Source organism: Pezoporus wallicus, unplaced genomic scaffold (assembly GCF_028554395.1).
Source record: "Pezoporus wallicus isolate ANWC-B61680 ecotype Strahan unplaced genomic scaffold, APGP_CSIRO_Pwel_v1 contig_3365, whole genome shotgun sequence".
NCBI classification, from domain to species: Eukaryota; Metazoa; Chordata; class Aves; order Psittaciformes; family Psittacidae; genus Pezoporus; species Pezoporus wallicus.
In genome coordinates this window covers 3296192-3310811 of record NW_026640883.1, presented here as the reverse complement: position 1 = coordinate 3310811, position 14620 = coordinate 3296192, and the positions used below count along the sequence as shown (strand labels likewise).

The 14620-nt window shown below is 38.3% G+C and overlaps 1 protein-coding gene across 4 annotated transcripts in view; it reads left to right on the top strand.

Annotated features, from left to right (window-relative positions):
- SORCS1 (sortilin related VPS10 domain containing receptor 1) overlaps positions 1 to 14620 on the top strand; it is a 291565-nt gene that overhangs the window by 120825 nt on the left and 156120 nt on the right. For all 4 annotated transcript variants that reach the window (XM_057420911.1, XM_057420910.1, XM_057420912.1 and 1 more), the window contains exon 3: positions 1296 to 1395. In XM_057420911.1, the coding sequence (XP_057276894.1) occupies positions 1296 to 1395 (100 nt within the window). The remainder of the gene's footprint in view (positions 1 to 1295; positions 1396 to 14620) is intronic.

Genomic DNA, 14620 nt, shown 5'->3' with positions numbered 1-14620 from the left:
AATGCTTCTGTGAAGTTCCTGAATAGAAAAATTCAGCTTTAATGCAAATCCACATTTTAGTGCTATTCATCTTAATGGATAAAACCCCAAGCTGCTGTCATCTTGTTTTATACACTGATTGCAAAATCTGAAATCCCAGAAACTGTGATATAAATGTAGGTGTGGAACCTGATCCAGAAATCCAACAACCTCCACACTCCAGGTTAAAGAAAATAAATAAATATAGACATTAAGCATCTTAAATACGTTTGTGAATTTAGCCATTGCTTCCCAGATAGGGTAGAACCTGGAAATGATGGGTTCCAAAGTTTGCTTCAGAATGACTGGTTTTGGAGTGGTTAGCAGAAGGGAAAATTCATGTTACTGCTTGCAAATGAAGTTCTGTATGGACCAATTTGTACATTTTAAAGACAAGATGCAGGTTTATGGTCTGCAAAAGTATCTTATACTTTTAAATGTCTCTGTTACCCAGATTCATGTAATTTTGCTGCAATTTGTGGATACCAAGTGTACTGATTTGGGCTAAATCCCCTGGTTATTGGGACATAATTCAGGCAAGCACGAGTTTCATAATGAACAAAACCTCTGCTAGTAATTGATCTTGGTTCCAGTCACATGTTAAGAGTAGATGTTACAGGAACTCTTCACAGCCTTTCTTGTTTTGTTCTCTGTCGACTACCCTTGTATCAGAAATATATAATTTTCTCTACTGAAGAGTGGATCTTGAAGCAAGAGTAAAGCAGAAGTGTCCATACTCTCTGCTACTCCATGTGAAAAAGCCTTATAAATTGTAGGTGTAATGCTCATGTAGTTAGGTTTTCAAATGGATGTCAGTGTTTTTCACAGAAACTGAACTCGAATTTCACTGCACAATCAGCTGGAACAACTACTATAGAATATGCTGAGAAAAGACTCTTAACAAAATTAGTCTAATCTTGGAGTGTACAGTGAACTGATATCTTTAGTCTCTTGCTGTCTGCTATTTGGCTTTTCTGACAATCATCAGCATTTTCTATACATAAAATTTAGCATTTCTTATTGCACATATTTATTTTAAAATGCTTTGGGAAGATGCTGGTTTAATTTTTCCTAATCTAATTTAAATGCAAATTATAAACACTCACATGATTCTGTGTGTATATAATTAAGTATCATTATATACTACATGAATCATTCAAAAAGCTCTAGAGAGCCATTCTGCTATGTAAAGCATGACTTATGTTGAAAAGCTGCCAAATGACTTGTGGTTTTGTGATTAAGTGTTTGTACTTATGAAATCTCTATTTGAATTGCAGGTCAACAGATTATGGGACAACGTATGAGAAATTGAATGATAAAGTCGGTCTGAAGACTATTTTGAGCTACTTGTATGTTTGTCCAACAAACAAACGTAAGGTAGGTGATAATGTGATTGGCTCATTTTGACTTTATGATGCAATTTAAGTCCTGGTGATCTCTCACGTTTTCCTCAATATCTGTTACTGTCTAAATAGCTCAAACGTCTCTCCTTCTGTCTCCCTCCTGTTGAAAAAAATATGTAGCTTTATCAAAACACAAGCCAGCTTGTAGCATCTATACTACCTACCAGTGTAGTTTAGGGAATATATGTTAGCAAAAGATAGTCATTAAATGGATAGGTATCATGTGTTTAATTTTTTGCTTACCTTCTGGGTGGTGATGATTTTGTTTTCTGAAACTGAGATTCATTAAAATGGCAGAAATGCATCTATAGTGGCCAGATTGTATGTAACATTATTTGTCATTTAAGTGCTCCCAATAGTGAACTGAACAGGATTTGACAAATTCCTGCAGAGAAAATGCCTTCAGAAGCCCAGAAGGTTTTAATCATGCAAGCACCCTACTGACTAACAATTTTCTGAGAATTTATAATGCTGACATAGTCATAAAAGGAATTTGATGCTGCCTTTGAAATATGGTTTTGACAAAATTTTTCTTATTTTAAGGTGTACAGTAGGAAGTGCTGAAGTGCTGAGGCACAGTTCATAATGATGGTGAAGACTTGTTTTCTCACATATGCTAGTAAACAATATTGTTCTTAAAGGCTCTCCTTCACATGCTGTTTAAAAAAATGAGTTAACCCCACTTATTTGGCAATAGGTAATCATTACTGTTGGTGTTTTGGTGTGAAAACTAAGAAGTAATTTAAGTCATCTGAAATTACTAGCAATTTCTTTTCAGATTTCCTGATATGTTGGGCCAGAAAAAAAAATGAATGAAAATAAAACCAAAACATGATTACATAAATGGTAGTGGTGACACAGTTGTCTTCTTGATTTCTTAGCTGTGAGGTTACAATGCACCCACAGTTGGTGGAAGGCCCAACTCCAGTTCTTTACCAGAGGGAGTATCAACCTGGCTAGGGTAGTTTTCTCTCCTTGCTTTCTGTCTGAGTGGTTAGTTCAAGTTACTACAGACAAACCAGAATTGCATCAGCAGAAAATGCTAGTGAATGCTCATTTCTGAAAGAGGCTGGACAGCTGAGGTCACTATGTTGCTGTTTTTATGATATTGAAACATTTGTGTAATCTTTAAGATAGACTATGAAAGAAAGAGGGAGCTGTCCTAACTAGAGAGAGGAGAATGCTTAGCTTTGTTCTGTTGTAAGTCATATTTAAGCCTTTGTTCAAAAGAAACAGGCACTTCTAGGCATTAGTCGTTTGACCTGTTAAGAAATTGTTACCTGATGTCCCCTGCTTTTCTCCAGTTGACTGTAAATGGAAGTCCATGCCACCAGCTGAGAGGTAGTCACGTCAGGGTATACTACCGATTCCCCCACTTGAACCTTTGAATAATGTTTTGTCATAACCAAAGAAGCTTTGACTGATTGTAGAATCATAGAATGGTTTGGGTTGAAAAGGACCTTAAGATCATCTAGTTCCAAACCCCTGCCATGGGCAGGTATGCCTTATACTAGACCATGTCACCCAAGGCTCTGTCCAGCCTGGCCCTGAACACTGCCAGGGATGCAGCATTTACCAAAGATGTTCAAGGACTTTCTCCCTTCCTTTGTTAAGTGACCATCTGTAAACAGTGGAACATAAAACTAGAGTGGACTTTCGGGATCATGCATTCCACCTTGTTACAGGCAGGTGCCTCATGTGGTCCTAAGAAGACAGCTATCAGGTGCCCTCTTAATGAGTTGTAGCTGTGGGATTTCAGTCCTTACCTATTATGATGAATTCAGGTTTTGCTGGAAGACCCTTATTAAAAAAGAAATTGGCTACCACTTGCCTTTGTAATGCCACTTGATTGATTCATCATACCTGCCTACATTGCTAGGCAAAGACATGGAGAGATAAATGATTGTAATCAAAACAAACAAGAAACAGCATGGGTTCAAGTCTCCTGTTGAATCAGATTAAGTTGGGATTGAATGGTCCTAAATTAATGGAGAGATGTCATCTCATTGCAGCTGACCCCTGTTAAATTGTGAAGTTTTTCACTAGAAGCTGAAGAATGAAATTATCAGATCACTCAAATGTTCTTCAGGTTTGAGGTTTGAAATGTTGGTCTCTTGGCACAGAAGCTGCACTGTGGAGGGTATATATGTAATTGTGCCTGTTTTTTGTTGGAGAGTAATAATACTGTTTAGAAGTAAGAATGGTTTTAGTTAGCAAAATTTTACATGATCCCTTATCTGTTGTGGTGCAGAGAAACCTAAGAAGAAACTAAGGGATTTGCAAGCATGTTAAGCCATCATAAGTGCAGGCTAGCTTGAAAATCCCTCACCACCTCTGGCTGCACCTTCTTACTGCCTTTCCTGCACTGCCAGCCTTGTTTGTGTAGCCATCTGGTAAACTGGATTGAGGACTAACCTAGCTGACAACTAATCCCCTTCCAGCTCAGAAAACAGATGAAAGGAAAAAGCTTTCAAGTGGAAGGATGGAACTGCCTGTTTTGGCAGGAGACTGCACTAAAGTTGGCCTATAATCAGCGTGGGACAGTGCCAAAGGAAAGCTGCAACACCTGGGATGAAAGGACTTGTGTAATTGTCTAAGATGCAATTTTCCAAAATTTATTTCAGTGGAAGCAGAGTTAAGCTTTCAGGGAGAACTTCTGGAGGCCCTGCTTATGCTGTCTGCCTCTGTAGAACATCAGGCTATTCCTTGAATAAACATTTAGCTTTAGTCATCTAGCTAGTCCCCCATGTTTAAGAGGGCACGGGGAAGAGAGTGTAGAGCTGTATTGTATTTTCACATTAAAATACTTTCACAGTGAAAACAAAAATACTAAAACTCAGGGTCTTTACCCAGAAGCAGTGGCAGATGATAAGTTGACTATGAGCCACGAGTGTGCTCTTGCAGCCATGAGGGCCAATAGTATCCTGGGGTGCATCGGGAGGAGTGTGAGCAGCAGGTTGAGGGAGGTGATCCTCCCACTCTACTTGACCCTGGGGATGCTACATCTGGAGAACTGTGTTCAGTTCTGGGCTCTTCAGTGCAAGACAGAAAAGAAGCTACTGGAGACGGTCCAGTGATGGGCCACAAGGATGATCAGGGGTCTGAAACATCTCTCTTATGAGGAGAGATTGTGGCAGCTGGCCTGTTTAGTTTAGAGGAGACTGAGAGGGGTTCTCCTTAATGCATATAAATATCTCAAAGGTGGGTGCGGATGGTGCCAGCCACTTTAGAGTGCTGCCCAGCAACAGGCTGAGGAGCAATGACCGTCAACTGAAACTGGCCACTGGCTGGGTGGGTGGCTGCAGCCATTCTTTTAAATCTTTTTCTCAACTACTATAAAATCCATGAATTTTATAACCTGCATACTGTCTGTCTGAGAGGTTTATGTGTTTCTGCAGTTAATACCAGGCCAGTGCTGCCAGTGTATCTTCCCTAAATATTTGTTGCATGTGATAAGCAATTTTTCTGACTGCACCTGCAGCCTTCAATGTTCTTTGTTCCGTAAGTTATTCCTTAACAGAAAGAAAAGGCCTTTTCACTTGAGGAAAAGAAATGGTGCATTTTTTTTACCCTGCAGCTATTGGACAAGAGACCTTGCTACAAGTGATTCAAGGAGAGGGGGAATAAATATCCATTTAGCACATGCTTAACTTTTAGGAATAGTCCCATTGAAACAGAAGGTAAATATTGAACTTTGCTGACTCAAGGCTGATTGCTTCTAAACTAAAAAACAAGTGTATCTTGTACATAGTCTTGTCTGTTCCTTGCAAAGCAGAGCAGTTGGAACAAGGAGCTGTAGAATACATGTAATGGGATTTATTCAAATAATTAATAGATTTGTTCATGAATTTCTGATTATTTTCACATTCTGAAAAAGAACACAGCAATGTGCATTGAATAATTTTTGTTGTAATTTATTTGCTCTTCTCCGACTAGAAAAAAATAATCTATAAATAGACAGGATTTGCAGAGGTTCTCACAGTCTATGAATGCCAATTTCTTTCTGAAAGCTTCTGAGTTCCAGTTCTTTTCTCTTTATTGAACAGAATTAAATCATTTAAGGAGACATTGCAGGCAATGTCAGATTACAAAAGGGTGTTTTGAAAATAAAAATGAGAACAAAGTCAACTGTTATTTACAGTTTAAACTGATGACATATTGCTGTTGCTGGTATTTTCTGAATTACAGTATTTTCATATGGAAATTGCAGGAAACAGTAACATAGTGATGTATATGCCCTGGCAATAAGAGAGGTGGAAACCCTATTTTTCAGTATTCCTTCTTTCTCTGAATTACTGTACTACGTGGCTGTATGAGTGATGACACAGACCAGGGGGAGAAAAAATTGTAACTCATGGATCTTGCCAAATACACAGAGTCAGTTTGAGTATTTGTCAACAAGTCTCCAGACGGAAGAATCCCCAATGTGCAATAAATCCCTAGGCTTAGGTATGTCAACATTGGCTGATTTGTTAGGTTCATAGAGCCTTTTGTGAAGCGGGAATAAAATTATTTAAATACTTTCACATGAAGAAATAGCATTTGGGAATAATGCACTGGTGGGTGAAAAATTAAACTAAAATAGAAATGCAAGTAGGTGCCTTGAAAATCCATTTTTGCAAATGTTTGTCATTCACTGTCTTAGAAAATCACATACACTAAGTTTCATGGTCTGTTTTTAAACCTTTCCGACAGGTTGCTTTTAATCATTGCATGGAAAAATCATAGACCTATGCAAATGAAAAGTGAATGAGTGGTGGTGGGGACTCTGCAATTGATTTAACGAGACTCAGAAAATGCTGATGGCTGATTTAGACTCTGTATCCTTGTACGAAGTATACTGTGCTCTTTGCAAAGAGCCAGTTTGTGCAGCGCACTCCTTTTTTTGTACTTTCAAATCCCTTGTACCCATCTTCTGCTAATTAATGAAATGCTGAGTGATAGTATTTGCCAGCAACTTTTATACTATTAGTGGGACTGGTGAATCAGATACTTCTTGTGGGCTTGAATTTTTGTGTTAGTTTTGCCGTTGCTGTTGTTTTCTCTCCTTGCTCTCTGCAGGCCTGGCTTAAATTTTCCCTTTATTTCTCCAACTGTTCAGATTTTAATTGGTATGTGGTACAGTGTCCTCTTTTCTTTCTCTCTAAAGATTAACGTATTACTGGTTCCTCCCTCTTCTTTTATATTTAGTGGTCATGATTAGCACCTTTATCACAGGGTGTTAAGCACTATCCTGTTGTGCATGTAGGGCCAAGATAATGGATATTCATTGTAAACATAATTGCATGGTTTTCAGTGCTGGTAGATGTCTGTCCACTTCAAACTCATTTCTGTAAATGAGTTTTAAATGAAAGAAATTGTGACCTACCCTTCTGTTCTTTCTAGCATTGGGTGGTGGACAGCATAATTGACAAATGTTTCTATCAGTCAAGGCAGGAGATCTACCCTTATCAGCTGAAATGGGAGTTATTGAGTGCTATTTTTTATCCTGTGGTATTAGAGACTTTCACTTGCTTCAGGGAGGTTCTGGTTTTGGAATGTAGGTTGCCTGTTTGTAGAAAGGGTAGCCCTTTATACAAAATGTGTGCTTTACACTGGCCTGTGCATCTGCTCTTCTGAGAGTTGGGGAGAATGTCTGTGGAGATGAGTATTTCCACCTGACCTTGCTGTTTCATATAAGCTCCTACCCTCAGTTGCTAAAATCGGATTGGGAACACATGTGGAAATGCTCTCTCACTGGCCCGTCTCACCATGGAAGCTTTCAGAATGTGATAGCAAGTCTAGATTTTTTTACTCAATGAAAAACAGTTATTTCCAGTGGTGTTCTCCTTGTAGGCCTCTATAAATCTTGGTGTGAAGACTTTGTATCTGAGAGGTTAGAGCTCAGCAGAGCACCAAACACACCTCACTTTAGCCACTGAGCCAGATCCTGTCGCTTGTCAAAGGATGGCATCCTTAGCAAATTAGGCACAGTGGGAGACCCAAGGTCTGCGGTGGATCAGTCATGCCAGTAACCCAAAGTGCTATTGCAGTCCACTCTTGCAGAGAAAGAATCAATTATTCTGTTGCCCTCCTCTTTTCATTTGGAAGGAAAGGTCCTTGTTAGCTGCAGTCTGTGAGCGCAGCCTTCAAAGAGAGTCATGAGACCAAAAAGGCGTTGTCTCACAGATGTGCATGGTGTTTTGTTTCAGTGGGTTTTTTTGTTGTTGGTTTGGTTTGGTTTGGTTTGTTTTAATGAAGTAGTGCCCAGGAGATTTCAAGGAGATGTTTAAGGAAGGTCTTCGCTTACAATTTGAAAGGCAAGATCTATCTTGTACTCAAGTGTTTAGCAGAGTGAAATACAAGTTTCATCAAGTGAAAACTTCTGTTTGGATTAAGCCCCATATTGCATAGGAAGGTATATGAAGAAGACACCAGATTTGTTTTAAATGTCTTCTACGCAGTGACCACAGGAAATGCTGCTTCATAGTGTCGCCTTTCAAAGAGAATGGTTTGGAGGGAGGGAGTCAAGAATGGGGGTGGAATTCATCTGCTGTTTTTGCTGACCTGATAGGCAGTTTGGAGTACACAAGCCTTTCCCCAGTGGTTTCCCAGTTGGAGAATATAGGGATTCTTCATCACTTGCATTTTTTTTTAATAGAAACACAGTGGTCTAAATCTGTTTCAGCAGTTTTGACTAGAATTTCTCCTCCTGATCAGAAATGAGTTGAAATCGTGAATATGGAAGGGTCAGAATTATTATCTTGGATGACAGGAGTGGTTCAGTGGACTTCTGATAACACTATTCACATGTAAACAGTTCACTACCCACCGGAAGAGGAATGTCTTGCCTCATGAATTAAGCAATTTTTCATATCTGCAGTTCAGCAATAATGATGAAGTAAGTCTACTGCTATTAAAAGCTATTGTCAGTGGTACCTGGAAAGTTTTATATCTTTATGATAGTTCATATATTACAATCTTCGTTTCTGCATGTAGTATCTTTAGATTCAAGACTAATGTTTTTACCTGTACACCAGGTATTCAAGTATAGACGGCCTTTTCTGCCCCCTGCCCCACATGAAAACAAGAATAAAGCCAACATTTTTTGTTAGTTTAGAAAGGTGGATTGTTCCTCTAACCTTTTGGATAGGATGTAACATATCTGCAGTTCAGTAGAGTTTCACTGGAGTCAATGAAGGCCTGTAAAGTGGCAGTGACTGAAGAGCTGGTCTTGAATTGTTAGTCTTTAACACTAAGTTCATAGGAAACCAAAAATTAACAAGCATTTGGTCCCTGTTAACAAAGTGAAGGCAGAGTGCCATCTTTCAAATTGAGTATTTTGACTTTTGTATTGTCTGGCAGTATTCACTACCAAACTTTCTGATTTATGGCTATAGTATATGACAACTCTCACAGTAGCCATTAAATAGAAAGCCCTTGCCATTATTCTACATCCATATCTCTTCTTGGATATGAATTGAAATCAAAGCCCATTTATTCCACTGCTGCTCTTCTAAGTATATCAAAAATAGTGTCAGTTTTGACATTTTCCCACTCAAAGTAGTACTACAGTATGCTGTTGTATCTCACAGAAGTCTCCAAGGACGCGCTGAGTGTTGAAACTAATGATAGGGAGGTATGAGTCATGGAATTCAGCTTTAAAGCTAAGGTTCACCCAGGCTGAGGGGGGGTTCAAAAGTGTTCTTTCCATTCTGATTCTGACCCCTGTTTTCTATAAACTGGACAATTAAAATTTATGCAAGATAATCTCTTGTTGAATGTCCATAAATTCTTTTATCACTTTTTCATTCCTCATCAGTTTATCAAATATTCTGGAACAGATGATATCCCTTTTGGCAATGGAGGATAATATCCTTTCAGTTTAGAGAGTAGAAGTGTGATATGTTGTTAGTTGCAGCCCAAATACAGGCAGCTGGGATTGATGGTAGTGCAGGAATGTGTCTAACTACAGAGCAGACCTGTCTTACTGTCAAACTTGTAGCTCCATCCATTTCCGTAAATAGGACAGAGTGTTTAAACCAGGAAGAAAACAGTTGCCATAATATTGATTTTTTTTTTTTTTTTTCTATGAAAAACTAGCCCCAACCAGTTGAAAATCCATTTGTTCAGTGTCCCATAAAGTTGGACTGAAAATATGTACAGCAGAGTTGTTTTCATTTACCTTCTGGATTTTGAGCCATTAAACATACATACCTAAATCTCACTTTTATATCTTTTCACTGCTCTGTTGTTGTAGGAACATACTTCTTTGGTCATGAAATGTGGAAATTTTCTTGTTACTATATGACTTCAGAAGTTGGCCTTAAAGGGAAAAATAGCATAGTACTGTGGCATAACTGTATGGTGGCTGTTTTGTTGGGGATTGGAACTGGCAATGTAAATAATACAAAATGGATGCATATTGACCACAACTCTGAACTCAACCCTCCCTTGCCAGGCCTTGGCTTTCAGATGGGTACAGGTCACCCACAAATCTGCACAAGCCCCATTTTCCTGTGATGGAGTCTCTTCTACCACGTTGAGAAACACTGAATCCTGGTCAGTGGTTCTATAGAGTTTTTTTAGGGATAAGTGACAGTAAAGGAGAGAAAGCTGTTGAGGAAGTAGAACAGTGATAATGGTGATATTGGGAGACAGTGCTGGGGGCGGTGTAGATTGACATCAACTGAGTAAACTGAAGTATGTTCATAAAGAGCTATCACAGGACATGTTGCTACATGGATCAAGCCTTAGGCCACTGTTTACCAAACATTTCTTTATTATTAGGGGATGCTTATCTGACCATGGTGAATGTTCAGGGCATGTTTGTACCATCATAGGGGGGTTGTGTATGTTTGCTAAAAAGAACATATGAGGATTTGAGATAAATACTTGGTAGTAAATTTTGAGCATGACCAACTGTTCCCCTAAATTTGGGAGCCAAAACATTGTTTTGCTGCTTTTTCTTAAACTGTCAGTGCAGTTAAGAAACTGGAGTTGGTGGAACATTTTCAAAAGCTGAGAAATGTTTAAATTAACACATTATTTGACAAGAATGAATCAAATTTGTGAAGTGTTCTATTGCCTATAGAACATTATGAATAATGGAGTTAGCTATTTAGAGTAAGAAAAAATTTCATATTGATTGAAAATACTTATTCCTATTCAAACCATTATTTTTTTTTTCTGCGGAGGTCATCCAAGGCTTTTCTGTCTTGAAGAGATTAATGTTAAATTGACAATGCTTTGGGGCTGAAAGGCTAAAATAGTTTTGTTTTGAAACATTGCGCTGTTAAATTCTTAAGTTTACCAAGATAAAACCTACTGAAAACAGTGGAAATTAATGATACTTAAATTACATTTTTAATCATTTTTCTGATTCCTTTGTTGTTAAAAGTCTGCCCTGGATTGTTTCAATAGAGTAAAATACTGAATTCTCAGCAGCCAGCAGCTGCATGGTACTTAGTTGCTGGCTAGGCTTAACCAATGGCACCTCTGTACGTATGTATTTAGATCTCTGTATGCCCCTGTGTACACATAAAATGTCTTCATAGTCTCCAGTCCCATAGATCTGATTCCTTCATCAGAGGAAATAAGGAGAATTAGAAGGGAATTCAGTGGACAACAAATGGCAATAGAAAAAAGAAGGGAGAATGTTACTCAAAGTTTAAGTAATTTATAATAGCTGAGCAATTTAGATGTAGCGAAAACTTTCAGACTTTAGTCCTAGACAGTCTTCAGGAATATGCACAAAAAAAAAGTGAGAATAAACTGTGGTCTAGTCCTTGCATCCTAAATTCCCTGTGAGATGTCATTTCTCAGGGCTTTGACTCTCCTGTTGAATGATGAGATGCCTATGTACTTGTATAAATATTAATTTTTTTCACACAGACAGATAAAGGGTACAGATAGAAAGCAATGGGATGTATTTCCAATGAAACTGCACATTCAGCAAGAGAACCTGTCTCAGTTTTTGATGACTAATTTTGCTCCAAAATTAGGATGTGTCTCTTCAGCAGACATCATTTAAAACAAAATAAAATTCACTTTTCCCTGCTTTAGGGCTCTTTTGTGCAGCAAATTTTGAACATTATTTTGGTGTTCTTCAGCCATAATATGTTTTAGAGGATTTAGCCTTGAGCATATAGTGAATACTGAGTTCTCTGTTTGCTCATAGATTCAACACTTCCTGTGAAGTCTACTCTGGAGCATGTTATCTGCTCTGGATGTAGCCTTCTGGTGAATATAATCCATTAGAAGTAGTTCCTTAATAGTAGGCGTGGCAGTGGGTTTACAGCTGTTTTAGGACATTATGCAGTGCTGAGAACTTAACATATTATTGTGATGTATCCTCCTGCATCAAGCCCAAGGTTCTTTTGTTTTATTTATAAGTTAAGAATTTATTAGTAGAGAGGTAGAGATTGTTTTTTTTTTCCCCATGTTTGAATAGCATCTGTTCCTTTAGTTTCTGGTGCACAACTTATCTCCCATTTATTACTAATGTTAAATAATGAATGTGATAGCATATCAAATTGAAAGACAGCAATCTGTGCATAGTTTTTGGCATTTAGGGAAGAAATGCAAAAACATCCATATGCCCTCCCTAATGTAATCTTGTTCAGCTCCCAGAAAGTAAAGAACAATTGCAAATGAACTGAAGGCAGCCAAATAGTATCAACTGGGGAAGAAAATGTAGCAGCCTCTCTGCCTGCATCTTGAGACCCAAGGTCATTTATGGATTTTGTGTGAATGGGTACTTGAGAAGAGATATTGTCAGTCCTAGTTTGTGAATATGTTCATGTATATGTTTTGCTAAAGTCAGAAAATAATCACTGCGAAGACAGGAGCTGAACACAGGAATTTGATTGAAATCCTAGCCACAAAATCATTTTTCCTCCTGATTCATGTAATTCTGGAAGACCTGTTCTCCTTTTTATACCATTCCTTCCCAGCAGGGAATCCTAAACTGCATCCTGTTTGTGCACATTTGTACCCTTCATTTATATTGCTTGCAAAAAAAAAAAAGTTAAAATCTTTTCACCACAAAAAAGAGCAGAAACGAAGAAAGAAACCTCATTCAAAGCCTGCCTGGGAGATGAGTAGCCCTAGGCCGTTGCAAGAGGGATAGAGGAAGTTTAAGTCGGTCATCTAATGCAGCAGTGGGGCAGAGTTCACACATTATCTACTGCCTCAGATCCCTGCTTTTCTAACAGCACTGTGCACTGCAATATTCCTTTTTGTATCTTCAAAATACATTTCTCCCACACCTTTAGAAAATGTCTGTCATTTCGAACCTTGGAGCTGAGAGCTATCTTGGAAGTCACTTCCCTTGTTAAAGTGTTTCACCATTCTCTTTTTATAATACCTCTACGAGCAAAACTCTTCCATATGTTCCAGGATGCCAAACCTTACCTTTCAGTACTGTTTCAAGTGTGTTACTGACATTTACAAGCTCTCACAGGAGCATTCAGTCAATTCCCACCAAAGACTCCCATTGTTCCAAGGAGACTGACCTTCCCCCTTGAGGACCAATTAAAATCTATCAATTCTATTCCCATAGTGCTTGCTGTAATTGGAGCTTTGACTTTTTGCCAGGTAGAACTTGTTGGGGTTTTGTCTTTATTTCTGAAACTTTGCTAATGATAGCAAGAGTGAAAGTTCCAAAACATATGTACATACTTTGAGGAAAACAACATAGTTTTAATGGGGCTCTCTTTTAATTGTTGTTAGGAGTATAAGAAAAATCCAAGTGAAAATAGGTATGTTACATGATGGCTTGCTTTTTTGGTTTTTTTTTGGTTCAGCTAATGTGCTCCAATTACTCTACAGAAAAGATCTGCCAGCAACAGAAGGACAAATGTGCTAGGTCCTTGCTAGTACTTAACTACTGTGCACTGAAAGTTGAGGGGAGAAAGGTGGAGAGCTGTGTACCTGTCAAATGTCTTGAGACTCAAGGCCTGTCCTTTCTTGTATTACAAACCACTAGAAACACAGACTGTAAATACTGCATTGCTAGTTTAAAATTCATGCATATTAATTCTTTCCACCAATTTATGTTTCCTCTTTCGGCTGAAATTTGTGAGGGTAGAAGTTATTGCTGATGGAATATGGAAAGTTTTTTCTGTATTGAATGTGCCTGGAGAGCTATTCAGACATCTGCCAGAATATGTTTTCTGTGAAAAATCAGGATTTTGAAAAATGTGTTCAGGTGTCTGATTTTTGTCATGTCTTCTTGTTTGGGATCCTTGAGGTTATATGAAAATTCTGTATGCTCAGCCTGTTGTCAAATCCTCAATGGTACTTAATGAAAAAAGTTATCTTGATATTAATCACGGAAGGAAATTCAGTTTTAAGACCAGCATAACATACAGGCTTATGGTATAGATGGATGGGTATAAACCAGATATTAGGAAGTTGTCCAGAGTTTTCGAAATCATTATAACAATGAAGAGTTATGAAAAATCTAGTGTCTGTCAGTTTGCACAAACCTAATTACAAGACAATTTGATTTGCATGGAAAATGCCATCTTGTGTATAAGCCAGTGTAATACCTGCCAGTATCTTACTATCTGATAACAGCAAAGCCAATTCTGGTTCCTTTTGCTTTCTGCTTTTGGAGTAAGGCAGCTTGAGGTTGCTTATTCACTTGTTTTCTTTTAATGTTCTAGCAAGCTAGTGGACCATACTTTGACATTTTTGTGCAGGGTGATTTATGTGCCTTCATGACCAAGTCAAATAATCGCCAACGCCTAAATTTACCAGCTGGCACCAAATAACTTTACACTTGTCACATAAGTCACAGGTAGTTCTAGAAATGTATGTGAGTAACACCAAGAATTAATTTTTGCTTCACCTACAAAACTCTGTGTGGTACCTTGAATAACTAGAATGATCAACAGTGGTTTTCCACAGCTCATATTCTACCTTTAGGGGAATTCTATGAAACATTAAAATTTCTTCCTCACAGTAACTTGAAAGTGTCGGGTTTTTTGCCCACTAGATGGGATTTAAAGGTACCAGACCTGTGTGAACGGCCACTGAGTAGGCTCACTGTTGAGAAGGAACAAGAGTGAAACATTTCTTTTCTGGGCCAAGAAAGAGCCCAGGTCCTAGGAAGGAGTTGCTTGTGCATTTTGGTTTCACATGTACCTTTAATCTTAAGGTTTCTATCTCTCTGCGGATTTGGACAACCGCATTTCCACCATCTTCTCTAGAAC